Source organism: Plasmodium chabaudi, assembly GCF_900002335.3.
Source record: "Plasmodium chabaudi chabaudi strain AS genome assembly, chromosome: 9".
In the NCBI taxonomy this organism is placed as follows: domain Eukaryota; phylum Apicomplexa; class Aconoidasida; order Haemosporida; family Plasmodiidae; genus Plasmodium; species Plasmodium chabaudi.
This window is the reverse complement of record NC_030109.2, coordinates 110,414-138,200: the sequence shown is the minus strand read 5'-3', so window position 1 is coordinate 138,200 and position 27,787 is coordinate 110,414. Positions and strand designations below refer to the sequence as shown.

Below are 27,787 nucleotides of genomic sequence, written 5' to 3'. Positions count from 1 at the left end.
TAAGCCAAATTATGTTTTGATATTTTATAAAAATTGTATTTATTTTTTTGAAATATGGAAAAATTGATAGAAAGGATTTGTTTAGGTCTGCACAAGAACGAGGGTTTTATTTGGCAATTCTACACCTTGGGTTTTTAAAATAGGTTATACATATTTTATAAATTTTACACATATTTTATTCATATATCGGAAAAAAAATATATAGCATAAATAGGAGATTATATATAAGACTAAAAATGAAAGCTAAATAAAACACATTCAAGTTATATGATTTATAATATAAAATATGAATAATAAAATTATATGTAAATTATGAAAAAAATAAGTTTAAAAAAAGGAAAATAATTTAGCTATAGTGGTAAAATAGCTGTTAGGTATTTTATATATTAGATATAGCACTATGCTAGGAAATGCAATAATAAATCAGTATCAATTTATTTCCACTTATTTTGTATTTTTCTATTTTGTAATTGTTATTACTCTAGGTAATATTAAGAGGCTTGATTTATTTATAAAATAATTTTTTTTTACAACCCCATATGAGTGACCATATTTTATAAAAACATTTTTCATATCTGTTCAGTTTATTTGAAAATATTAAGAATATATAAAACTAAATTTTTTTGTGAAAAATCGAAAACTGTTAATTTAGTAATCATGTACTCCTTGAAGTTAGCAAGGAGTGAGTGTTAAGAAATATGTAAAATATAAAAAAGTAAGAATATTTCCAAATATATATATATTACTAATTGTATAATTGGGCTATACATTGGGTAGAGAAAAAGATAAGGGCATATCACTATGTTCAGTATGTACATTTTTAAACTGTTTAATGGTATGCGAATTTAGAGCTATATCAGCTAAATATTTGTAATGCATTTTATGCGATAATTGTTTGTGTAAATCATTTTTTATTGAAAAATACGTTGATTTGAAGACAAGATATAATTTATAGATTTGCAACTATTTTGTTTTCTTTGGCTGCGCTATATGAATATTGCTTATTATTATTTTGTCGAACTATAGAAATGCAGAAAGATGGAAGTTAAAGAGGAATTCCAAGAACCCAAGCTAAACAATTTTGAAAAAACATTGTAGGTTTTCAATTTGTGTTTGTGCATCTTCTGTTTTTGTTTGCATTGTAGTGTGTTGTTCCTATTATGTTCATTATTGTAGATATGCCACCTTTATTTTCAACCTGTTTTGCAGCATGGACGATTGGGTAAAGGCATTGCATCGAGTAGATGAAGGACGAAGGTGCTTTGAAAACTTAAAAAGAATGTTTCAAGAAATGGTGCGAATTGAAAAGGAGTATGAACGTAATTTAAGTAGCTTATGTAATATATTTAATGTGTTTGAAAATGAATCTAGTGGTATAAAGAATGGAATTATCGGAATAAAAAAAAATATCGAGAGACGATGTGATCAGATAAAAGATTTTGTTAATTATGTGGAAGTAGAAATATTAAATAATACATTATATTCGACGTTGCAAAATCATCAAAATGTATTTAATTATATAAAGTTAGATGGTATTGAAAATAGTAAAATGGAAGAACAAGCAAAAAATGAAAGTTTAAAATATATAGAAAGATGTGCATATTCTTATGAATCGCTAGTTGATTCAATAAATGTTTTTCATAACAGTTTTTATTATGATCCAATAAAAAGAATTGAATTATCAAATAATTGTATTAAACAATATTTAATAGCTAAAAAAAGGGAAGAGGAATATAAAAATTCGATTAATAATATTAATTATGTAGAAGAGAAAAAAGAAAAGCGATTAAAAAATATTTTACATTCATTAGAATCGATGGATTATAAACGTATTGCATGTTTAAAAGATAATGTTATGAAATATTTAATTTTTTTTATGTCCTATATTCGGAATGTACAATATGATGTTAATATGTGTATTGACATTTTTAAAGATATAGATCCATATAAAGAAATTGAAGAATACTGTTTAAAAAATAATGAAATAAATAAAAAACATAATGAACAACTCATATTTTATAATAATATTGTCTCTTGGCCAATGCTAATAGATTTTGTAGATGAAATAAATACATTTTCCAGAAAGAATTATAAAAATGGATTATCTGATCAATATATAGATGATAATACATCTGAATCATCTTCTAAAAATAAATACAGTAACATGTTATTATCTTTTTTTAATATGAATACATATAAAAAATGGGTTCAAGCAGATAGATGTACGCCCATCGAAAATGAAAAGGACTATAACTCAGAGAATGAGCAATCTGATAAATCTAAGGAAGAGTATGGAGGCAATGCAAACATCATTTCAACGGGCATATTTAATGATATCGTCTTTTTTAAGAGCAGGAGGAAAAGCAATGATGGTGGGAAGGAAGAAGCGGGGGACGAAGCGAAGGAAGAAGCGGAGGAAAACGTTGAAAAAAACGTTGAAAAACAAAATAATGACGAAAATGATGACGAAAATGATGGCGAAAAGGTTGAAGGGGAAGGTCAAAATGAGAGCAGTGAAAATAGTCAGGTAAAGGACGAACTGAAAGATGGTGAAAAATGTGATGAAAACTTGGAGGCGCAAGATAGCAAAGTGGATCCTATAACGAGTAGTGACAAGAATATGGAGAAAGAATACAGCTATTCAAATATAAAAAGATTATTTCAATTTAATAATAATAATAATAAAGATGGTGATGAATATTTATGTAGTAGTAATTATGATTTGCCAAATAGCACTAGTTCATTAAAAAATATAAGATTGTTTTTTATTTTTTATTTGAAAAATATTTTTGCATATAATTTGGATGTATTGTCTGAGTTTAATATAGCTCCGTTTTTTAATTCGTATAACAATCGGCTAATATTTTGTGAGTGTCTGATGCGTTGCATTAAAGAAGGGGATGTCATAAAGGAAGAAAAAGAAAAAGATGTGAAAGAGGTTGAGAATAAACAGAAGATGGTTAGTGATATTAGATCAATGGTTATATTTACAAAAGTTATTTTATTATTTTTGGATGCATGTAATGAATATTATGATTATTGGTCAGCCATGTATATTTTAATAGCATCTGAAAATTTATATCTTGAAGTAGATGCAAATGAAGATATAAATATAAACATGTTACTTCAAAAATATCCATTCTTTTCATTTGAAAATAGTAATGAAATAAATTATACAATTGCAAATAAAGGGAATGATAATAGTGATTCTACATTTGAAAATGTTAAAACGAATTTGAATAATGATATAGATGAAAATGATGTTAAGAAAGAAGATGATGTGACTAATGAGGAAGGTAAAAATATGATAAATATCTTTGAAGATAATAAGGGTGAGGCAGGGATTGAGATGCAAGGGAGAGCGAAAAAGGATTCTGGAAATGATGAAGTTACAAAAAAAGAAACAGGGGAAGAGGATGGGACAAAGGTGGACGAAAAGAAGAAAGTGTATTTGTATCGATTTTTATATGAACATGGTTTATGGAATAATATAAAATTTTGGGAGACATGCCTTTTAATAATAATATCAGAAATAATTCAAGAGTCTATTTTATTAGAAAAATTAAGATATGAAAATAAAGAATGCTTAATAAAAAATTATTTTTTTTTTTTTAAATATTTTCAAGTGTACAATAGTATGATTAATTATGGGTTATCTGTTAATCAGATCGGTTTACTGTTAAACAAAATATTTCGTTTTTTTAATTTGAAAACAGATCCTATATCTAGAAAACATTTTTTTCAAATAATAGATATAGCAACAAATAAAAATATTACTTTAAATTATATTAAAATGGGACCAGAAAATATGAACAATGAATATAAAAAATATTATATGCAATATTATAATAACTTTTTAAATGATGACTCACGAAATGCTGAAGAAAAAAATTGATAACATGGTGAAAAAATACATGTATATGCATGTACATATATGTGTGTGAAGCTGATTCAATTTTTTGACAGTCATTTTGATTCGTATTTTCTATTTACCATACTTGGAATCTGTTTTGTGTATTTTTCTGCATTTTTCACATTTTCTACATTTCAATATGTTTGTAAAATTCATTCGTAAAATTTTAGTAACACGATTGAACAAATGAATATTTAAATTAAAATATGTTTATAAGTAATTTTTCAAAAAAAATAAAAAAAGCTTGGAACCGGCATATACGTATTAAAGGAATGACACTGCAATTGTGTTTATTGGTTAGTAAGAATATAGAAATGAAATAAAATATGGTTATGTAATTTATTTGTAGAGAAAATTGGGGGCGAGTTTAATTGTATATGTCTTTATGTTTAGGTGAATTAGGAAATAGTAGGGGTTCAGCATATTTATCAATAAATGAGAAGCCGGTTATTTTATATGACCATTTTAAAGCAGGTTCGTTTGCAACGTTTTGGGTGTGTAAAGGTGAAGTAAATTATTGCATTTGTGAGACGAGTTTCGCTATTTTTAATATATATAATATATGTATTTTTTTATTATTTTTTATTTTTTAAACATAACAAACTTTGTACAATATATTGCACAAAATTTTGAAGGGAACAGAACGAAGCGAAAAATGGGAGTATGCAACATTCGCAAAAATATTGGGGTGTAATAAAAGAAATGAACAGTTGGATAGGCATATAAATATGTTAACTATGGGTAAGTATATTTTTATATTGTTTGATTATGTGTGGATAAATCGATACCTTATACAAATGTTAGATATATAATATGTGCATGTACATATGTATATATAATTATATTAACACAACTTTTATAAGCTGTCATAATTTGACTTGAAAGAATATGATATTGTTGTATATAAAAAGGGATATATAATAGTTAATATTTGATTTTATATAAACGATTTTTTAATAAATAAAATTTTTGTTTTTTTCTTTTTGACTCTTAAATATTTTGTAAAATGAATAATGGTTAATATATGGCAAAAATGAAAAAACAAAACACAAAAAAAAGTGGGGGTATGGATGTTTTTTTATTTTCTATATAAATAAAGTAAATCTGTTTTATGGCTTTTTGAAAGTGCGTATATATATTTTATGAATAATAATAATTAAGTATGTAAAAATATATGTATATATGATTTTTCCATTTTTGGAGTATCATAGTTTATCCTATATGTTCTTAAAAAATGCGAAAAAAAATATAAAAAATATATATATATATATATATATATATATATATATATTATAATACATTTTATATGGCTTATTTTATGTGTATATATTGGTATACATATTTATGCATAGCATTTTCGTATTCCTTTTGTTTTTTTTTAAATTAATTTTTAGAAAAACCTTCAAGCATATGTTAAAATTTTATGTATATGAATTGTATAAAATACATATTCGTATGCATATTTGTTATTTTGCCAAATTAAGGGAAAATATAATAATAGTAAAAAAAAATACGCGGATATTCCAAATTACATACATTTTAATAACAGTATATTGAATGAATAAAAATTTATATTTTAATTTTTAGCAGTGAAAAATATATAAATATATTTATAAATATAAAAATATATGCGAATATGATTGTTAATTTATATATAAGAAATATATTTATTACATTAAATATGCATATATTGTAATTACATTTTTTTGTATTATTATATGCACATTATGTTTTCATATTTATGTATATATATATTTATTGTAGGAGTATGAAAAATATAAAAAAAAAATATTATATATACGTACTCGAATTATTTAGCTTGTTATTTCACAATTTTACAAGATTCCAATTAAATCGAATAAGTACATATATAAATGTGTGTTTCTGTTGTAAAAAATTTTAGAATTCTAAACTAAATTTGTTTTTATGTTTTATGTTTTAAGATTGATATTAAACATTTTTCGTTTTTAATTTATATAAAATAAAAAAAAAAAAAAACGGACAAAAAGAGAAAAAAAATAAATGTATTTTGGCTATTTTATAAAATATGTATAAAATCGATAAAGCCATGTGGTTGTAGTAATAACATTTTTTATATAAAATATGAATTATTAAAAATGTGAAAAAAAAAAAACTATTCACATGTATGAATAATATATATTTATATATACAAATTTGTGTATGTATATTTTTTGAATTGAAAAATAATTTAAATAATTTGGAAAATTAGGAAAATTTGTATATATAGCAACACCAAAATAAATCGATGAAATAATAATAAAAAACATATATATTATGCTGATGCTCATATATTTAAAAATAAAAAAAAATATATGAATGCGTGTGCATGTGGATAGATACAAACTTTGTTTATGAACATACATGCTTATGCTAATTTATGTAAACGTGCTTGTGTGCATATTCCAAAATGTTTAGGAATGTAAGGGATTATTTCAAAAATAATAATAATGAAGGGGAAGAAAATGATGATAATAATGTTACCAAATCAGGTGATCAGCAATGTGAAAACGGTATGCATAATATGTCATATAAAGATATGAGTGGACAAAACGAAAGTGAAAGTGGCTTAGATAATTCTAAAGGCCCATTATCATCGGAGGCTAACCTAAATGTGCAAAAACGTGATGACGGGAATGCGAGTAATGATATAAATTTGTCGGGTTCAAATAGTTGGAATAATAAAGAAACATCTGAGTTAGAGAAAACGAATCAAAGCTATAATGAAATGGATTCTCGAGCTTATGGTGAAGATAACGGAATAGATGGTAGCGAATTAAAACGACGCAAAATAGATGATACTGATGAATTGGAAAATGAAAATAATAAAGAAGGAGAACAGGATAATAATGAAACAGTAAATGAAGAAATAAGCGAAGAAAAAGTAAATTATTTACAACAAAAGCTAGAACAATTATTAGCAGAAACAAAAAGATATACAGAAAAATTATCGGGACAAAGAATACAAATGAATACACAAGCAAAAAGAGATAAAAGTAGAAGATGTGCAATGACTGAAAAGGAAGAAGATTATGTATTATTAAAGGAAGCAGATGATGATGATGATACATTGATTATTAAGCAGCCTCGAAATATTAGTGGATGTATGAAACCATATCAAATAGAAGGTTTAAATTGGTTATATCAATTATATAGACATAAAATAAATGGTATTTTAGCAGATGAAATGGGTTTAGGAAAAACATTACAAACAATAAGTTTATTATGCTACTTACGATTTAATAAAAATATAAAAAGAAAAAGTATTATAATTTGTCCTAGATCTACTTTAGATAACTGGTATGAAGAAATAAAAAAATGGTGTACTGAAATGAAACCATTTAAATATTATGGAAGTAAAGATCAAAGAAAAGAATTAAATAGAACGGTTTTACATTCAGATTATGATGTATTATTAACAACTTATGAAATAGTTATAAAAGATAAAAGTGCTTTATATGATATAGATTGGTTTTTTTTAGTTATTGATGAAGCACATAGAATAAAAAACGATAAGAGTGTTTTAAGTTCATCTGTTCGTTTTTTAAAATCAGAAAACAGATTATTAATTACTGGTACGCCTTTACATAATAATTTAAAAGAATTATGGTCTTTATTAAATTTTTTAATGCCAAAAATATTTGACAATTCAGAAGAATTCGATAATTTATTTAATATATCGAAAATAAGCACTAATGATAATAAACAAAGTGAAATAATAACACAATTGCATACAATATTGAAACCATTTATGCTTAGACGATTAAAAGTAGAAGTAGAACAGTCTTTACCTCCTAAAAGAGAGATATATATATTTGTTGGTATGTCAAAATTACAGAAAAAATTATATTCAGATATATTAAGTAAAAATATTGATGTTATTAATGCTATGACAGGTAGTAAAAATCAAATGCTAAATATTTTAATGCAATTAAGAAAATGTTGTAACCATCCATATTTATTTGATGGAATAGAAGAACCTCCATATATTGAAGGAAATCATCTTATCGAAACATCTGGAAAAATGTCATTATTAGATAAATTATTACCTAGATTAAAAAAAGAGAATTCTAGGGTTTTATTATTTTCTCAAATGACGAGATTATTAGATATTATTGATGACTATTGTCGATGGAAAAAATATGAGTATTTAAGAATTGATGGTTCAACGGTTGGAGATGAAAGACAGATAAGAATTAATAAATTTAATGAACCTAATAGTAAATATTTTATTTTTTTATTATCAACTAGAGCAGGAGGTATTGGAATAAATCTAACCACTGCCGATATTGTTATATTGTTTGATTCAGATTATAATCCACAAATGGATATTCAAGCAATGGATAGAGCACATCGAATAGGTCAAAAAAAGCGAGTTATTGTTTATAGATTTGTTACACAGAATTCTGTGGAAGAAAAGATTGTTGAAAGAGCAGCAAAAAAATTAAAATTAGATTCTTTAATTATACAAAAAGGTAAATTAAATTTAAATAATAAAGAAAATAATAAACAAGAATTACATGATATATTAAATTTTGGTGCTCCTGAAGTATACAAAACACAAGATGTATCCTCAATTTCTGATGAAGATATTGATATAATTTTGGCTGATGCTGAAAAGAGAACTATTGAAATTGAAAAAAAATTAAAAAACCTTGAAAATATTTTTGATTTAACTAATATATCTTTAGATGGTGGATTGAATATGTATAATAATTTGGAAAAAGAAGAATCGGATGATTCGAGTGATGAAGATGGAAGTGATGAGGATGACGAAGAAGATGATGAAGACGATGAAAATGAATCGGAAGGTGGTGATGGAAATAATTTAGATAATCAGGTTGGGGAAGATGGAATAGTAGATGAAACCTTAAAGAAGAAGAAAAAAAAAAAAAAAAAAAAAAAATTAAATAAATCAAGTATTAAGAAATTTTTAAAAAATAATAAAAAACATATGATATTTTTAGATTTAGGAGAACGAAAAAGTAAATGGAAAGTTATGAACACAGCATGTACAAAAACTAATAAAAAAAAAATAATACTTTGTGGATGGAAAGCAGAAGCAAGAGGGGGTCATGATTTTCAATTCTTTAATAATGAAAAATTAGATGAATTAGAAAAAATTGAAGAAAAATGGAATATTTATCATATAAATCAACAAAAAATTAAAGAAATTGTTGAAGCACAAACTGAGAAAGAAGATTTTGAAAAAATAGTTAATATACATGAATTTTTAACACACCATGCAAAAGATATATATAATCTGATTAATCTTATAAATCCAAACATTTTGAATGAGGCTAATACTGGTGATAGCACTGAAGAGAAGGATGGAGCTAAGAATCTCGAAGAAGATGGAAATGAAGGAGGTAAAAAATCAATCGATTTGAATGGTGCAGTAAATATATATAGTAAAAATAATGGAATGAATAATGAAAACAGAAACAACGATGTTAAAAATGGTGAAAATAAAGATATGGACAACGAGTTTTATAAGAGCAAAATTATTAAATTGCTAGAGACAAAAAAAAAAATGAATATGATACGATTTAGAGAAAAAAATGTGAAAAGCTGTTATGAATATATGATAAATTTTATTAAAAAAAATTTGGTTCCTAGTTCTAATGGGGATACAGGAACTGCTAGTAATAATAAAAAAAATAAAAATAATAATAAAAAAGTGAAGAAAGAAGTAAACGATGATATGTCAACTATTGATATTGAAGAAATAAAAATGGAAAAACAAAAATTATTAAAGCAAGGATTTGCGAAATGGAACAAAGCTGAATTTAATAAATTGATGAGTGCCTTGATAATTCATGGGTGTGATAATATCGATTATATATATGAGAAATATTTTCTTAATTCAAAGAAATCTATGGAGGATATAAAAAGCTATTTGAAGGTTTTCTTCAGGAAATATGATCAAGTAAAAGGGGTAAGTTTGCTTTTATTTTTTCATTTTCACATTTTATACATGCATGTTTGTATTTATGAGTGCACCATTTTTTAATTTTTACTATACATTTGAATGGTTGATTTGTTTCTTAGGGTATACGATTGTTTGAGAAAATTCGAAACTCAGATTTGCAAAGGCAGATTATACAGGAAGAAAATGATATGATAGCGAATTATGTAAGATATCATTTTTTCTTATGTCTATATTTCATTATGCATATAACATAATTCATTCGTTTTGTTATTCTTAATTCATATTGGATGGTTTTATATTTATTTTTATTTCTTTCATGTGCATCACTTTCAGGTTGAAAAACAACTTGCTAATGGCGTTGATACAATTGACAAATTGCAACTGCCTCCAAATTTTCGATACGAAAATGTGTATATTCAACCAGAAGCAACCAATACAACTGGGGGAGCAAATGATGCACTCGAGAAAGTATCTGAAGAAGAAATTCTTTATTTCGAAAGAGAAAACAAAATATTGCTATGGTTGTTGTATCAAGAGGGTGTAGTTCAAACAAAAAGCATTCATATTTTGGTTAGTTAAGAAAAAACAATACGAAAAAAAAAAATGTAATATTTTATGGCTGTCTTTTTTATGTGTAAGGCATATATTGAAACATATTTGTTTGTATTTTTTTTATGTAGACACCATATTATTGGGCTGAGACCTACAATTTTTTCAAGTATGCAACAACTCCATTGGAGAATATTGAATACAGGTGTCGACTGATTGTCGATGCTATCATGCAATTAAATAGAAAGGTAAGAAACGAATAAAAAATATATATGTATATCCTTTATTGTACATATTTTATATAAGGAAAATACATATGTGTGTGTATTTTATTTTCTACAGAATATAAAATCTTCCAATAATAAGGAAAGAAGAAGAGGTTAATTTGGAAAATAATAGCTATTTTTTTTTTTTTTATGACCATGCAATAATAATTTTTCACATTATAAATTTACAGTATAAATAAAGCTAATGTATTATGTACATTTTTTTTTTTTAATTTTTGTTTTATTAATATGCAAGAAAAAAATACATTGTCTTTAGCTTATTGTATCATTAATTTGTGACATGTTAATATATTTTATTGTTGCTAATATTTTACTAGTATATATTTTTTACTACATTTTAGCTAGCTATATTTATTATATAATAATAATTATATATATATGTGTGTTTTTTTTTTGTTCGATATTCTAAGTTGTGATAAATATGTGAAATTTTAAGTATTATTTTGCATGTGATTGTATGGATATTCTCTGATTATGTGGATAGGCATGTTTATGTACATATTTATACATAATCATGTAGATATTTGATATATACAAATCTCTGTATATATTGAATATATTTAAACGATTTTTCAAATTTTTGCCTATGTTTTTTAAATTGTCAAATTAGCTTAAAATTTTATAAACATTATTTTTTTATAATTTATTTTTTTCTTTTGCCTTCACATATGCCAAAATTTTGTCGTTAAAATTTATACTATATTATTGATAACTAAGAATATTGAAAATAATAATAAAAAAATGAAATAAATTGAATTATAGGCCATAAATAGGCTAAATTTGTATAATATTACGAACCAGCGGAATTATGACAACTACAAAAGAAAAAATAAATTATAAATCTTTTCTCCTTCAAAAAATAAATGTACTAATAAATCCTTTTTATTTTTTTTTTTACTATATGTATAAAAATTTTTAAATGGAAAATTAAAATTTTTTTATATAATTTGCATCCTGAAAAGTGCCTCTACTTTATAGCAATATATTATATGCATATATCTATAAATATATATATTATGGTGTATGGTACTATCTACAAATTATTGCCATATAAGAATTTTTTTATTGTTATTTTATATTTTATTTTTAAATGTTCTTTTTTATCATAATTTTGTGAACAATTTTTATTTATTATTATTTCGCTTGACCATAGTTTGGCTTATTTTTCTTCTAATAATTTCCTTTTTCCGATTTAAAATTTCTAACATTTTTTAAAACATGTCATATTCCAATACGCGGAAGAAAACTGGTAGCCAAATTCCCCAGAGAAGTGGTTATAACAATTATGAATTTAATGATGAAATTCAAAATGCAATAGGAGTTATACAATCTTATACATCCAAAATTTCAAAAATAGTAAGAAATATAATAGTTTGCTTATAATTTTGATTATTTTTTTTATGATAATTTTTATAAATGTTAAAAGTTACATTTTATATTAAAATGGTTGAAAGATTGCATTTGAAAAAATAAATATATATATCTATGTTTTTGTGGAAAAATATATTTTATAATTTTTTTTAATCAATAATTTTAGAATAATGATGAAGAATGTTCTATAGAAAACTCGGAGAAAGTGTAAGCATATAAAAAGGGAAAAAATATATAAACAATTAGTACACATATATTTATATGGTTATATGGTTATATGGCTATATGGTTATATGGCTATATACTAGCATAGATAGGTTGCATTATGTCACTCCTATATGAGAAGGAATGGCATTAGCAATATAAGGTGTTATGGAATATTTAAATAATACGATATATTTATATATGCTTAAAAAGTACAATGAGTATATGCATTTTGTATTTATTAACATTTCTAATAGCAACTAATGATATATGATTTTTTTTGATTTAGGCAAGAATTGGTACAAAATGGGAAATTAAAAATAGAGGAAATACAACAGAAATTGAAGAAGTACTCTAGAAATATCGAAAGTCTTCCGCAAAATGAGAAGGTACAGTTTGCTATGATATATTTTATGTTTATGCAGTTTGTATGCAAAGCTTGATAAGCATACTTTAGAGTGTTCATTTTGATTGGTATCTTATTCGTTTTTAAACATGCTGTTATTTTATAAAATTTGTAACAGATTCGTATGAAGCTAGTTATGCAGAAGCTGTCCACCTCATACATGAAAGCAGTTGACAATTTTCAAAAGGCATCAAAAAATTATATAAATAAAACAACAATGAATGAAATGTCTAATCAAAATAATAGAAGATATGGGAATGAAGAATATGAGTCATATAATAATTTTTCACGAAAATCGAATTCTAATTATGATTCAAATAGGGATAAATTAGATGTCAATATTTATGATTACAATTTTTATGAAAATGAAGATAGTGATACATTTTATAAAAACGGAGCAAATTTGGGACATGAAAATTTAGAGGCTGGTTATGGTAAAAAAAAAAATAATAATAGAAAATATAAAAATAATATGTTTTCAGGGGATAACAGAAATGATGTAAATGAACATTTATTACAAAATAATGATGAATATTTAGAAAACGAAAAAAATGAATATTATAATGATAGACAATTTGTATCTATAAATACTACAGATATTGAACATGAGATATTAAACCAAAAAAATAAAGAAATAAAAAAATTACATGGTGATATAGTAAATATTCAAGAATTATATAAAGAGTTATTTGATCAAGTAAATATTCAAGGTGAAACTATTGATAATATAGATTCACATATGGCTAGTACTCATGATCACATTATGATGTCTGGTCGTGAAGTTGAAATTACTAGAAATAGATATTCTACAAGTATTCGATGTATCAGTTACCTTTTTATTATTTTAATAATTTTAGTAATAATAATTTTGGTGACTTTTAAGATTATATAAAGTAAGCAAAATGAATAATCGAGCTTTTACAGAATCATCCGAGTGTATATAGTGCATATGCACGCTAACATATTTGGGTTGCATTTTGGCTGCAATTTTGGCTACGTTTTTGCTTTGGGTCATCCTTAAAATTGGTATTACATATTTATGTTAACGAGGAATAGGCATATTGCCATGTAGCAAAATAGGGAACAAACAGAATGTTGATGATTCAAAGTCATTCGATTTTATTTATTTATTTTTTTATCATTTGAAGATGAAATATATATTTGTATAGAGTGATAGTTTACAAAGTAGTTATAATTCGTACGAAAGTTTGTTAGTAAATACGATAGTTTCTACTAGGCGTTATTTTTTTTTTATAAAATTTTTTTGAATTGAAGATTTTAATTTTGAGCAGTCGTATATATACGTACACTGAGAAAACCATTTTCATATTTTTTTTTTTTAGAAAATATTTTTATATATTTTATAATAATATTTATGTTTAGGATGGTGGTGGATTGATGTGTCTGGGAAACCAGTTAGGATATTCCCTTTACTTTGTTGATCCACACATAATTAATTTCTTCATTTCATAATTTATGTAGTATATATTTACATTTTGTAAATATTTTTTTTATTCATTATAATGTATTGCATTATTTTACCCTAATTATTATGTTATTATTATTTTGTAATATTTCATTATAATAATTTTCCTTTTAACATTTTACTATTCGAAATGCCATATATTAATCACTTTAAGTATTTTTTTTTTATTTCGTTTCCGTCTTTTAACAATCCGTGTTTTCATATATACAATATGTTATTCTATTTTAAACAAATTTACTTTTTATTATGTAATAGACTAATATTTTAATTTTTTTTTTGACTTCCACTTTTTTTATATTTAAGCCTTTAAAGGTGAAGAGGTAATACGTGTACATATATAATAGCCTACTTATTAATACAATAAAAATGTTACTAATATTTACATTTTAGTGATATGTAATGAAAAATTAAAAGAATAAACTGTTGTAAGAAACGGGTTGGTAAATAGGAGAGTTTACACCCCCAAAGAAAGGGTTCATCATTTTTCTATTTTTGCACTTTCACTTGGTTATTCCTTCTAATATACGCAATTATAGCTACATAAGAATAACAAAATTTATAGGCAAAACCTAAGGAATGCACAAAATAAATCGTGAAAATTGCATATGATTTATGCTAGCATTAAAGTTATGGGCATATTTTGCTATGAATGAGGAAATACTATATTATTATAATTTTTTGAAAATTAAGAAATTATTTAAAAAAAAAAAGAATTACATTATAATAATAGAAATTAATTTAAGAGAAATAGATTGAAACTTACAATGTAGGCTCTGAATATTTGCAGTTAATTTTTGAGAGGTTTCTACAGAATTGTTACTGCATAAAAATTAATACGGGTAATTGAAAAATTGTATACAAGATTTGTGCATATTTATAAATATAAACGAATTTGATAGTATGAGATATATTTTATTTTTATTGAAAAAAAGAAAAGAAGTTATTATTAATTTATGGATGGTAAAAAAACAATTATATTTAATCGATAAGGATGTAAAATAAAATTTTTGATGATGGTTATATATTTTTTTTGGCTTATTGGAGAGAGATATTGTAAATTATTGTTTTCCTACTTATAAAAAGTTATTATTATAATATATTTATATTAAATACTTATTATGAGTATTATTAATTTGAACAATTGCATATTTTAACAAGTTAATGAATGCTTTATGATTCTTTTTTTGTATGTAGTTATCATATCTACATTATATAGATAAAAAAAAAACGAAGTGTGAAAAAAAGTTAATACCAAGTTAGTGTATGCAAAATGCCAACAATTTCTGTACATGAAGAAGATTTAGTGGAGAAGTTAGGAAAGAAATATAATGATGAAGAATTGATAAATATATGTTTTGATTTTGGGTTAGAAATTGATGATGTTGAAATAAAAAATGGAAAAAAAATATATAAAATCGAAGTACCTGCAAATAGGTATGATTTAGTATGTGCTGAAGGGTTATGTAGGTCTTTAAAGAGTTTCATAGGAATACATGAAGATATAAAATATAATATAATTAAAGATATTGGAGATAATAATTGTAGCAATAACAAACTTAATGAGAAACATCTGTTGGAAGTTGATTCATCAGTGGACAAGAAACGAGGATATGTTGTATCATGTGTTTTGAAAAATATAAAAATGAATGATCAAATTTATAATAATATTATAGAATTACAAGAAAAGCTACATCACAATATTGGAAAAAAGAGAACAGTGTTAGCTATTGGTATACATGATTATGATAAAATAAAATTTCCAGTTAAATATAAATTTGAAGAAAAAAATAAAATAAATTTTATTCCATTAAATGAAAATAAGAATTTAAATGGGTGTGATTTATTTAAATTTTATGATGATAATATAAATTTAAAACCTTATTTAAAAATTTTAAAAGATTTTGATAAATATCCATTAATAGTAGATTCAGAAAATAATATTCTTTCATTACCTCCAATAATAAATGGTGATCATACTAAAATTACAATAAATACAAAAAATTTATTTGTTGAATGTACAGGTATAGATTTAAATAAGTTGGAAATATGCTTAAACATAATTAGTTCTATGTTATCCGAATATTGTCAACCTAAATATACAATTCATTCCGTTTTAGTATCCTATAATGAAAATCATGAGCTTGAAAAAGGAAATAAACATTTATATCCAAATTTTAAAAATAAAAAATTAACATGTGATATAGAATATGTTCGTAAGTTATCTGGAATAACGGATATAACTATAGAGGATATAAAAAAATTATTAAAAAAAATGATGATCCCAGTAACTAATGTAATAAATAATACTACATTTGAAGTAGACGTTCCATTTTATAGATCAGATATTATGCATGCATGTGATATCGTTGAAGATATAGCAATAGCTTATGGGTATGGTAACATTAAACATGAACCTATAGAAATATCTAAAAAACATTTATTAAATACGGTTTCCGATATGTTTAGAAATTCAATGACAGAATGTGGTTATATTGAGGTGCTAACAAATGCTTTATTATCTATGAAAGAGAATTATGATTGTATGTTTAGAAAGCATATAGATTATGATACAACAATTGATAATAAACTTGTAGATAGTTATAATCCTTTATATCCTCCTGTACAAATTATGAACTCTAAAACGTCTGAATATGAAATTGTTCGAACTTCTTTAATTGTAAACTTATTAAAATTTGTAGCAGCAAATAAACATAGAGAATTACCTTTACGTTTTTTTGAAATTGGGGATATATCTTATACTATATATAATAAAACAGATACAAATGCATTTAATAAAAGAAATTTATCCATAATTTTTGCTGATAAAGTAACAGCTGGGTTAGAAGAAATTCATGGTGTTTTAGAATCAATTTTAAAAGATTTTCAGTTATTTAGTCACTATAAAATTGATGAAAAACGAAAAGAAAATATTCATATTCGATCGGATGTATACTATGAGCTAGTTCCAATAAATGGTAAAATTGCATAAGCTGTGCAAAAAATGTACATATGAATAGGATTATTTGTAAATTTTTCTTCAATTATTTTGTAATATGATATTATATGATGAATTAGCTAGTTGTGTTACTATTTTCCGTTTTTTAAAACATTAATTTTATAATTTTATTTTTTTTAGATCCTTCATTCCTTGACGAGCGTGTTGTTAACATCGTTTTGCGACCTCATAATTTGACCTTCGGAATTATGGGGATAATACATCCTAATGTTTTGGAAAATTTTTCGATAAACATTCCAGGTTAGCGATTAAAACGAGTACTATGTTTTTGCGTAAGAAATATTTATGTCATTAAACTGGATAACCTTGCACATGCTACACATTTGATTTCTTTTTTTTAGTATCCGTAATTGAGATAAACTTGGATGCACTTCTTAACGTTTTGTTTGTTTAATTCGATGCCAAGAATATGTAAAACATGAGTCAAACGGTAGACTATTTCAATTAACATAACGAATATATTATATTGTGAAAAAATATCATTATAGGATTATATTAGTCTCCCTTTTATGGAGTCTTAGACTTTTCTTCAAAATAATTAAAAGCAAACTTGTATACATTATCTGGATGGGATTGTAATAATTTAGCTATGAATTCTGATAAGATTTCTTCAAAATATTTTGGAATTTCATAGGAATCTAAATTAATTTTTTCTACCTTTTTAAATTCGAAATTATTTTCTTCCATTTGAAAATAAGAATTGAAGAAATAACGAAATGATGATACTGGGAATAATATTTATACAAGTTATATGAGCATATACCTTTAAGGCAACAAAAAGGTAAAATAAAAAATTTAATAATAAAAATCCAAATTAATGTTTCGAAAAGGGATAAATAACTATGCGTATTTATTGGCAATTTTGAGATTAGGCATAGATTGTATAAGCAAGCTTGCATAGTTTGAATATGCTGTAATTGTTTATTCGATTTTACATGTTTATTATTTTATTTAATTTTATTTCGATGGCCTAGCGAAAGACATCAAGTAGCAATACGGCATGTATGTGGATAGGCAAAAAAGCGGAATGTGATATTCCTTATATTTTAATGCTATACTTATTTTTGTATATTTTTTTTCTTAATAATAAACTATAAACTTTAAATATTTTTGCACACATAAAAATTATATTTCATATATATTATTAAAGATATAGAATAATGAAAATATTAAATTGATGGGAAAATTGGAGGGGTATTTTTATTTTCTCTATCACGTTATTTCGGATAAATATATTTTTTTTATAAAAACAACGAAAGTATGTGCATTCCCCTTTATATGTAATATTTTGAAAAGTGAGAAAAATTACGAACGAGCAAAATGGCAAGCGCATTTGTGGTTAGATACTACTAGTACTATTGATACTATTATTGCGTTTTAAAAGTTTAACAAAAAAATAGAAATAAAAAAAATATGAGTTTGAAAAAAATTACAAAATTGCTATTTTAAAAATGCAATTATAAATTGTAAAAAAATAGTAAAATAAATAAATGGACGTATGTATGCAAAGGATAATAGAATTATCTTCAATTTTGGATAAGGATAATTTTAGTATGGTATAAAATTTCAATATATGTATGTGCATACATACATGTGTAAATATAAAAAAATATATACAACGTGTACATATATATATTACATCCTGAGACGAATCAATATGGGTTTGTTAGCTGGTTTAGTTATAGTAATCAGGTTTTGAATCATAAAAATTATTTGAATTAATAAAGTCTGGTCTATTTTGATCTGTTAATTTACCATTTGTTTCGAAATTAAAATGTTTTTGAATATTATTTGCATTTTCATTATCTTCATGCAATTGCGAAGTATTAAATCGTGGAGTTCTTTTAATTTGGTTAAAGCTATTTTGTAAATGTGAATCGATCATTATATTTTTATCCTGAATATAGTAGGGGTTATTAATGAATTGATTATCTTGTAGTGATTCGAAACTGTTGTGCGAATTGGTGTTCGTTTTTATTCCACTTAAATTTGTAGCATCTCTATAAAATGGTATATTGAGCATGTTGTTATTGCTAGAGTTGATATTATATGTATTCATGTTGCTAGCATTGGTAATATGTGACTTTGTATTTATGGTATTCGTTATGTCATATTGATGAGTCATAGTAGGTCCGGTAGCTGTGATATAATTTTTTAAATTTACATTTCCTGAGCTTAAAATTTGCCTAATTAAATCAGTATTGTTAATATTAATTTTTTCATTAGCATTTTGCATTAAGTGATGTATATTCATATTATTAGAAAATTCTTTTATTTTGTCTTGAATTCTGTATTTACTTTCGTCAAAATTTGGTTGTTTATTATTTTGCATAGAGTTAGTAATATTTGATAGAAATTTAAATTCATTGTTTGAAATTTTTTCATTCTTAAGATTATATTGATATGTAGATGTGTAGGAATCATTTGATTGGGTAGTTGGTTTGTTGATATTGCCACTACTATTGATGTTGTTGTTAGTAGTGGGATTGGGAATTTTATTTAACATAGATGAGTTGGCTATTGTATGAAAAAGGGTTTCTATTTCTGGTGATACACGAACAAATGTGCAGTTCCAAAAATTATAGATTGGATTTTTGATGAGTTGCATAAATGTTATTAATAATCCCCAAGGGTGTGGTTTATTAACTATTAGGCGTTCTAGTAATATTCCTGTTACTTGTTCTTTAATAATTTCATTTTTTGATACATTAAATATCCATAATAATAGAGAAGAAAAGAAATGTGTATGAGCATTGGGATATCTTAAATGATTAGTGATTGATGCTAATAAATAATATCTTCCTTCCATATCTAATTTATAAATTAAAAATAAAATAATTTCTAAGGCTGGATGACGATTAGCTTCAGGAATTTTTTGAATAGTTAATATTTCTGGTGGTAATGACATACCAATATATAAAACGAGAGCATTTAGTAGAGGTATATTATATTTAGCTTTTAAATAAAACGATTTAACTTTATTTTTTATTAAAATTTTTTTATGTATTTTTTTTAAATGGGTTATATTTTTGGTTACAAAATATTCATCAACATTTTTTTTAATTTTATAATCAATAAGTATAAAAGTGAAATTGTTTAATATTACTGGTGCAACTTTCATTTCAGGTAATAAATTTAATTTTAAATTTGGATTAAATGGGTTTGGTAATTTTGTATTTCTTGGTAAGGCAGATAAAATAATATTTCGTAATTGCATACAATTTAAAGGTATTGAATTACAAAATGAAAAACTATATACACACAAAAATTCTGGAAAATCATGAAGTAATAATAATAATATTCTTAATGTTGCTCTATATAATAATTTGATTGGTTGTGTTAAATGTGAATTTTTTAGAAATCCATATAAAAATTCAAAGAGATATATTATTAATTTATTATATATATACCAACCTTTTGATGTCTGTAATATTTTCGGTAAAAAAAATTTATGGCTTATTAATTCAACCCAAGCAAAAACAAACATTGGGACTCTTAATGGATTTAATATACGTAAATAATAACCTAATGCTAATATACATTTATTATATGATTGTTCAAGATTTTTTTCATTTTTATTTATTTCTGTTAATATTGATAAAAATAAACGAAAATATGGTCTTTGATTAAATTGATTTTGTTTTTTTCGACATTCATATACTACTATTCTACAAAACATATTCATTACTTTTTGTAATAATAAATATGGTGTAATTTTTTGTGAGTCTACTAATTTCATCATTGATACTACCATTTTAGCTAGTGCATCGATTGGTGAAGTATCTAGTGTGTTTGTAATTTGTGTATGTTTTTCTAAATCCTTTTTTGTATCTTCATCGATTTGGGTCTCTATTTTGTCATTTTGGCTGTTTTGATTATTTTGGCTATTTGATTCTGATTTGGGGTTCTTTTCTTTCTCTAAATTGGTATCATTTGATTCATTCTTTGCTATTTTCGTCGTATTTTTTCCATCTGTTTTGTCTTTATTTGGGTCGGTGATGATACAATTTTCTTTAAGCACTTCGGAATATAATCTATTTCTTTCAATATCTTTATCCGAATTTAGAATCGAATCATTATTCATGGATTTGTTTATAGAGGAGTATACAAAATTAAGAGTATCTTTTTTTTTATTTTTCATTTTATTTGTATTACTATTATTTCTATCACTAGTATTTACGAAATAGTGTGGATTATCTTCATCAGAAAATGAATATTCATAATTTGAGATATTCGAATTAAAAGTTAAATTAGTAGATACTGCATCTGTAAAATTATCTTCTGAATCTTCGCAGTATTTATTAGTTTCATTATTTTCTTTTTCGTTATATTGATCTTTATTTTTTTCCATTTCAGTTTGTTCGGTTGGTTTAGATTTTGCATCTGTATGTTCATTTTTTTTTTTTTTTTTTTTTTTATCTTTTTCTTTAGAATGGCTAGCATTTTCTGTTTCTTCTTCAATAAGATCTGTTTTTTTTTTATTTTTTTTATCAATATTTGAATCGCTTTCTTCATATTCTCGTTTTAAATTTTCATTTTGATTGTCTTGTTTTGACAACATATCTGAGGTTAATTCAATTTCAGATTCGATTCCTTTTGTCTCATTATTCTCATTCGTTTTCAGATAATTTGTATAGATGGATGTAAGTAGTTCTTTTGAATCTCCAATTTGAAAGCTTTCAAAATCTTCAGAATATGGATCAAGAAATAATTCTGCTTGTTCTATAGCCTTATAAATACATGTCGTAAAAAAATTATCGGAATTATTTATTTGCAATAATCCTTGACTTGATATTTTTTGAAAAAATTTGACATAAATTTGATTTGGATTATCAACACTTTTGATATTACTTAATTTAACCCATTCCATAAAAATCGAACTAACAATATGTTGTTGTTGTTTTGGTACTTTTTGTGGTTTAGGAACAATTCTAACTCCCCCTACTCCTTTATCTCTAATTCCATCATTAAATTTTTTGGCTTGTATTATATTCCAATCTTTATTTAAGCAGAAATCGATAATTTGTGTTAGTGTTGTTAAGTTTTGTGGGTTCATTAAAATTTGTAGATATTTTTTATAATTTGTTTTTTCATCCCCATTTTTATCATTGATATGTTTTTTTTTATTTCTTTCAGTTTCACTATCCCCGATTTTTTCAGCATTTGAATCATTTTTTTCTGTTTCATTTTCAGTAATATTGTCAGTGTTTTTTTTGGTTGTTGGTTCTGAGTTTTTATTTGCAATGTCTTTCGATTTTGAGGAAGGTGAAGAGGTTTCATTTATTTCGGCTTTTGCATTAGTTATGTTATCATCCTTCTTTTCGTCTTTATTTTTTTTGTTTTTTTTATTTTTAGTTTCTAATTTTGTTTCTTCATTTTTAGGGGAAGTTTCGGTGGTTAGTTGTGATTCTGTTTCGGGATCAATTGGATTTGTTTCAGCTTTTTCGTCCTGTTCGTTTTTTTCTTCTTTTAATTTGGTAAGATCTTTATTAGTGTCTTCATTGGGGTTATCAGGGTCGTCATCCTCTTTTTCACTTTCAACGTCACTTTTTGAAAATTCATCACATACCTCAAAATAATCCGAAAATATTACAGAGTTTGTTTTTTCTTGAATATTTTTAGCCTCTTTAGTTAATTCATCAATTGCTGAACTTAAAGTAATTGGTTTATCATTGTTGTTATAAAATATGTTTGCATCCATATCAGTAGTGTTATCTATTTTTGAGTCTTTGTTCGTTTGTTCGTTAGTATTATTTTCTTTAGGGTTAGTATTTATTATATTATTAAGATGGTCAAAAATGTTTTTAAAATAGTTATATCTATATATGTGAAAATCAATTAAGATATTTTTTAACAGAAAAATAATAAATTTGATTGCATTATTGTTACTAATTTTATTGGCTAGTTGAGTTTCTAAAAATTGTTTATATTGATCCATATCAATTAGGTTATATCTAATTAGGCCAGCTATAATATTTGCATTGGATTTATAAAACTGTTCATAGTTGTTGCTCGTTTTATTATTATCTTTGTTTGATTCATTCTCTTTTTGGCTAGCTATATTTTCAGAATTTAGAGAATCATTTTTTTCTGAATCACTAGCATTTTCAGCATTGCTTTCCTCAGTTTTATTATTAGTATTATTAGATGTGGTAGCATTATTAAGTGGTGTATTTAGTAGGTTCATAGTAGTTTTCATTACAGATGTAGATATATGTTCTTTTGCAATAGGGCATTTTTTTTTTAATTTTTCTAATATACATAAAAATACTTCCATATAAATTCCAGTCATATCATTTAATTTTGATTCTTGTTGAGATTTATTATAATTATGTAATGCAATTTCAAAAAGGAATTTACATATTCTATTTGTATAAGAAATAATAGTTTCATTTTTATGATGAGTTAATGAAGCAATTTCTGGTATAGACTTAATTAAATTAAATAGATTATCATCAACTGATAGACTATATAAAATATATAAGCTTATTTTATTAATATTACCAATAAATTTTTTTTTATTAATATTAAATAATATTGGTGGTAACATAAGTATATCTTTAATTGTTTCTTTTAATTGATTAGTTGCAAGTTCTAATTTTTTTAAAACTTTGTTCAAATTAGGATTTGGTGGTATGGTTGATGTAGCATGTGGCATTTTTATGTTACTTCCATTTTGGTTTAACTCAATATTATTATTGTAATCTATATTTATGTTTGTTCCTAAATTAGGGATTAGATCGTTTTTCGTATTTTCATTAGTAGTGATAGATGGTTGTTGATCATTTTGTTGTGTATTTATGGGATTTGTTTCGTCGATATTTTTATAAATTAATGTTAATCCTTTAGGAGAAGAATGTAATTTTTTTAATGGATTCATATTTAGAAAATCTTTATAAATTTGTAATTGATTATTTGTTATAGGGGTTCCTAAGTTTAAAATTTCTGCAAATTCGATTTGCATTTTTTTATTGTTCATAATGTTGACGGAATCATTTAATTTAACATTCTCTTCATTTGCTACATGTTTGGCTAAAAGAGTTGGAGCTAAAGCTTCATTAATATCTATTATTGCTTTTTCAATAACTGCTTGTTCAATTAAATTACAACCTAATTCTAAATTATCTGCACTAAGTACTTGAACAACTTGTTCTATCAAGACTTGATCATTACAATCTTTTGTACTAGTGGGTTGTAATAATTCTCTTAAATTTTGAGTTAATGAAATTCTTAATGGTTCTTTGCATGTAGCTAATGCTAGTGATGCAGCTAATGATGCTGTCATAATATGTGCTGCTTTTCGAATTATATTTTGATCTTTTTCTAAACAGAAATCTTTTGATATAATTTCTCTAGTAGTAATACATGATATAGCTACTGATCTTTCTAAAACTGCGGATATGATTTCTTTAATTGATCTATCAACTGCTATAGGAACAACTTTTTTTAAATTTGGTTGAATTTGAAACAGAGCTATAGATGGAGATATAATTGTAGCATTACATAAATTTTGAAAAAATTTACTATTATTCATTTTACTATGATCGTTAGATGCATTTGCATTTATAGATGAATTTAGAATATTATAGTTATTAATAATATTGGGATCAATTTTATTTAATGTTTGATCGCTCATTGAACTATGTGCTTTAGAGATACTAGCGAATACCTTATTGAAAGTGTTGGAATTATTTGATTTAATATCTGGAGGAGCAAATGAGGAAACTAGAATATTATCATTTTGTAAGGGATTACTTTTATTTGCATTATATTCATTCCAATGAGATATTATATTTTTTAAATTTAGTAATTGTTGATTATTGTTTTTATTTATATAATCAGCTTTGTCGTGATTTATTATCCTATTATTTTGATTATTTTTTTTAGTAAGATTTTCAAATTCTTCTAATAGTGCATTTTCAGAAATATTGTTAGGCTCCCCAGAATTGGCATTATTCCAATTTGTGATATTGTTATAAGGATAGTAATTATTATTCACGTTGTTGATATTGATGTCGTTGGGTGAAGTAAAATTTGCGATATTGGGTTTTAAAGAATGCGATTTGATATCTATATTCGATGGTAAAATAGAAGAGTTTGTATTAGCTGGATCTGCAATATTTAAATCATTTTTTTGAGCATATTGTTGGGTTCTTTTACTTAATAGAACCGTTTTATTTTGATAATCTTGTATATCTAATGATAAGTTTTTAAATAAAACTTCAACTTCAAATATAATATATGTTTTAGCATTTGGCAATTCATGTATTTCTGTTAATAAGCATAACATAGTTGTAGTCCATGGATTTGGTGGTTTAAAATTTTTAGATAATTTGATAGATTCTAATATTTTACATACCATTGGTAATATACATACTAAACAATCTTTATCATAAGCTTCAAATAAAACTAATTTTAAATCTAATATTTTTGATTTTAATGGTTTATTTCTACCTAATGTTATAAATCCTAACCATGAGCCTAAATTTTTGAGTACCGTTCTGAATGCACTAACTTCTTTCAATTCATTTATATATTTAAATAAGATAAGTATATAGTCATACGTCATATTAATAATAGTATCTATAAGCATAGGATAGCTTAGTTTATCAATGAATTCTAAAAATACATTATGTAAGTTAACTTCTTTTGAAACTCTCGATTTTACAATATAAAAGGCTAGCCAACTATAATATTCGGGTTGCATAACATCTTTTAATATTTTTATTTTTTCATCGATATTAAGCAAACATAGAGTATTGAATATACTAAATACTTCTCCTACAACTACAGAGGAAGGAATAATAATACTTTTTGATATATGTGTATTATCCATTAAGCATTCTATTTGTCCTAACCCAAATCCGCTAATGTTTTTTGAATTTAAATTTGAAGGTAATTTTAATTGAACTTGATTATAAAATATTTCTATACATCCGTTTGTTTGTTCATCAGTTTCTTTATTATTAGATTGAGGAATGCCACTTGTATAATTATTTTCATTTTTATTATTATCTGTTCGTATGATATTTGGATTGATAGGAATATTTTGGGAGCTATCTCCACCATTGGGTATATTTATATCCATTCTAATTTGATTAGTATTATTTGGCAAATTTGGAGAAGTCATATTTTTGGTTACTAAATTGATGTTTCTATTCATGTGTGTTGCTTCATTTGTATTAATAAGACCTTTATTTTGAAATGCCCGATTTGAGTTTGCCGATGCATTAGTATCTAACAGGTTTATATTATATGCATTGTTAAGATTGTTAATACCTGGTATAGTATTTAAATTGACACTGGCGTTTTTATTTTTATATAATGGATTATTTCTATTCATGGTTTGTAAATTATTTATATTTGATGGTATAGTATTTTTATCTGATATATTTGAGAGGTTTGGTAAAATATTATTAATATATAATAACATATTATCGTTATTTATATTATTAAAGTTATTACTATTATTATTTTGGTTCAGAATATTATTCATAAGATTGGCGAATTGAGTTTGATTATTATTACTTATGTAGCTATCTGTTCGGTTTGAGTTATTGATAGTGTTGGCAGTATTGTTATCATTGTGGTTTTCAGAAATTATATTATTACCTGCACTATTTTCTATATTATTATCACTAAGATTATTATGAGTAATGAAATTAGTAGTAGTTTGGTTTGCACCATCTATGGTGGCTAAATGTGGAACTAAGTTGTTGATATTCTTTAAATTACTTGCATTTGTTACGGATATTTTTTTAATGTCATTGTTAGGTATATGAGATATATTTGCATTAGAGATATTATTGTAGGAACTAATTTCAGAGATGTGTTTTATCTTAAGTATTGTAGAGGCATCTATATATGGAAGAGTTCTGAACTGTTCTGGAAGTGTATTTAATAAATCGTTGCAATGAATTACATATTGCGGATTATATTGCCTTAAAGTAGGTAATGGAATTAAGGAGGATAAAAAGGCAGGATAACATATTAAAGAGTCTTCAAATTGTTCTAATGCTGTTATTCCAAAATTAAAAACCTTAGAATCACATCCTTTTTTTAAAGCTTCTAAAATACATTTTAATACAACTGATAAAGTATTACCATATGATATCAATAAATTGTGCTTAATTAATTTTCCAAACAATTGTGCAGTTATTTCTAATTCTTCTACTGGATATTTAGGAAAGAATTTGCACTCATTAAATAAGATTAATAGCATCGATTTATAAATATCATTATTTTTTGATCCTTTAGGGGAGCATGATAGATTTTTCATGATATCTATCATTGTGTTAACTGTTATTTCCCCTGTGTACAACTTAGCAAAATATCCATTTACTTCGGCTTCATATTTATTAGTGTTTCCATCCTCGATCTGAAGATTTATGTTAAAATTGTTATTCATTTTCTAGCACATGTTTTATTGTAATTACCTCAATATGGCATGAACAATATTATATATGGCTATTTGACTGTGTTTTGTTATGTGATATTTTTTGGGTTTACACGATTTGATGTGGTCACTATTTTTTTAATTTCAGCTGTGATTGTTAAGTTTGGTATGCTTGGCTTGCTTTCTATTTTTGTGGGTTTATTTATTTT

The 27,787-nt window shown here is 24.4% G+C and overlaps 6 protein-coding genes across 6 annotated transcripts; 4 read left to right on the top strand and 2 right to left on the bottom strand.

Annotated features, from left to right (window-relative positions):
* Nucleotides 1-1,038: 1,038 nt before the first annotated feature.
* Nucleotides 1,039-3,895, top strand: PCHAS_0901700 (conserved Plasmodium protein, unknown function; the record flags this gene model as incomplete). Its single annotated transcript, XM_016798009.1, has 2 exons — nt 1,039-1,094; nt 1,210-3,895. The coding sequence occupies 2 exons, from the start codon at nt 1,039-1,041 to the stop codon at nt 3,893-3,895; spliced, it is 2,742 nt and encodes a 913-aa protein (XP_016655272.1).
* A 2,446-nt stretch (nt 3,896-6,341) lies between these two features.
* Nucleotides 6,342-10,796, top strand: PCHAS_0901600 (chromatin remodeling protein, putative; the record flags this gene model as incomplete). Its single annotated transcript, XM_016798008.1, has 5 exons — nt 6,342-9,869; nt 9,983-10,066; nt 10,197-10,433; nt 10,544-10,660; nt 10,755-10,796. The coding sequence occupies 5 exons, from the start codon at nt 6,342-6,344 to the stop codon at nt 10,794-10,796; spliced, it is 4,008 nt and encodes a 1,335-aa protein (XP_016655271.1).
* A 1,121-nt stretch (nt 10,797-11,917) lies between these two features.
* PCHAS_0901500 (syntaxin, putative) lies at nt 11,918-13,572 on the top strand (the record flags this gene model as incomplete). The annotated part of the gene is made up of 4 exons (XM_016798007.1): nt 11,918-12,055; nt 12,237-12,277; nt 12,564-12,663; nt 12,799-13,572. The coding sequence occupies 4 exons, from the start codon at nt 11,918-11,920 to the stop codon at nt 13,570-13,572; spliced, it is 1,053 nt and encodes a 350-aa protein (XP_016655270.1).
* A 1,864-nt stretch (nt 13,573-15,436) lies between these two features.
* PCHAS_0901400 (phenylalanine--tRNA ligase beta subunit, putative) lies at nt 15,437-17,576 on the top strand (the record flags this gene model as incomplete). Its single annotated transcript, XM_735501.2, has 3 exons — nt 15,437-17,141; nt 17,303-17,422; nt 17,524-17,576. The coding sequence occupies 3 exons, from the start codon at nt 15,437-15,439 to the stop codon at nt 17,574-17,576; spliced, it is 1,878 nt and encodes a 625-aa protein (XP_740594.2).
* Nucleotides 17,577-17,689: 113 nt separating this feature from the next.
* On the bottom strand, nt 17,690-17,869 carry PCHAS_0901300 (conserved Plasmodium protein, unknown function; the record flags this gene model as incomplete). The annotated part of the gene is made up of 1 exon (XM_735500.1): nt 17,690-17,869. The coding sequence occupies one exon, from the start codon at nt 17,867-17,869 to the stop codon at nt 17,690-17,692; it is 180 nt and encodes a 59-aa protein (XP_740593.1).
* Nucleotides 17,870-18,857: 988 nt separating this feature from the next.
* PCHAS_0901200 (CCR4-NOT transcription complex subunit 1, putative) lies at nt 18,858-27,590 on the bottom strand (the record flags this gene model as incomplete). The annotated part of the gene is made up of 1 exon (XM_732798.2): nt 18,858-27,590. One exon carries the CDS (start codon nt 27,588-27,590, stop codon nt 18,858-18,860), a length of 8,733 nt encoding a protein of 2,910 aa, XP_737891.2.
* Nucleotides 27,591-27,787: the final 197 nt, after the last annotated feature.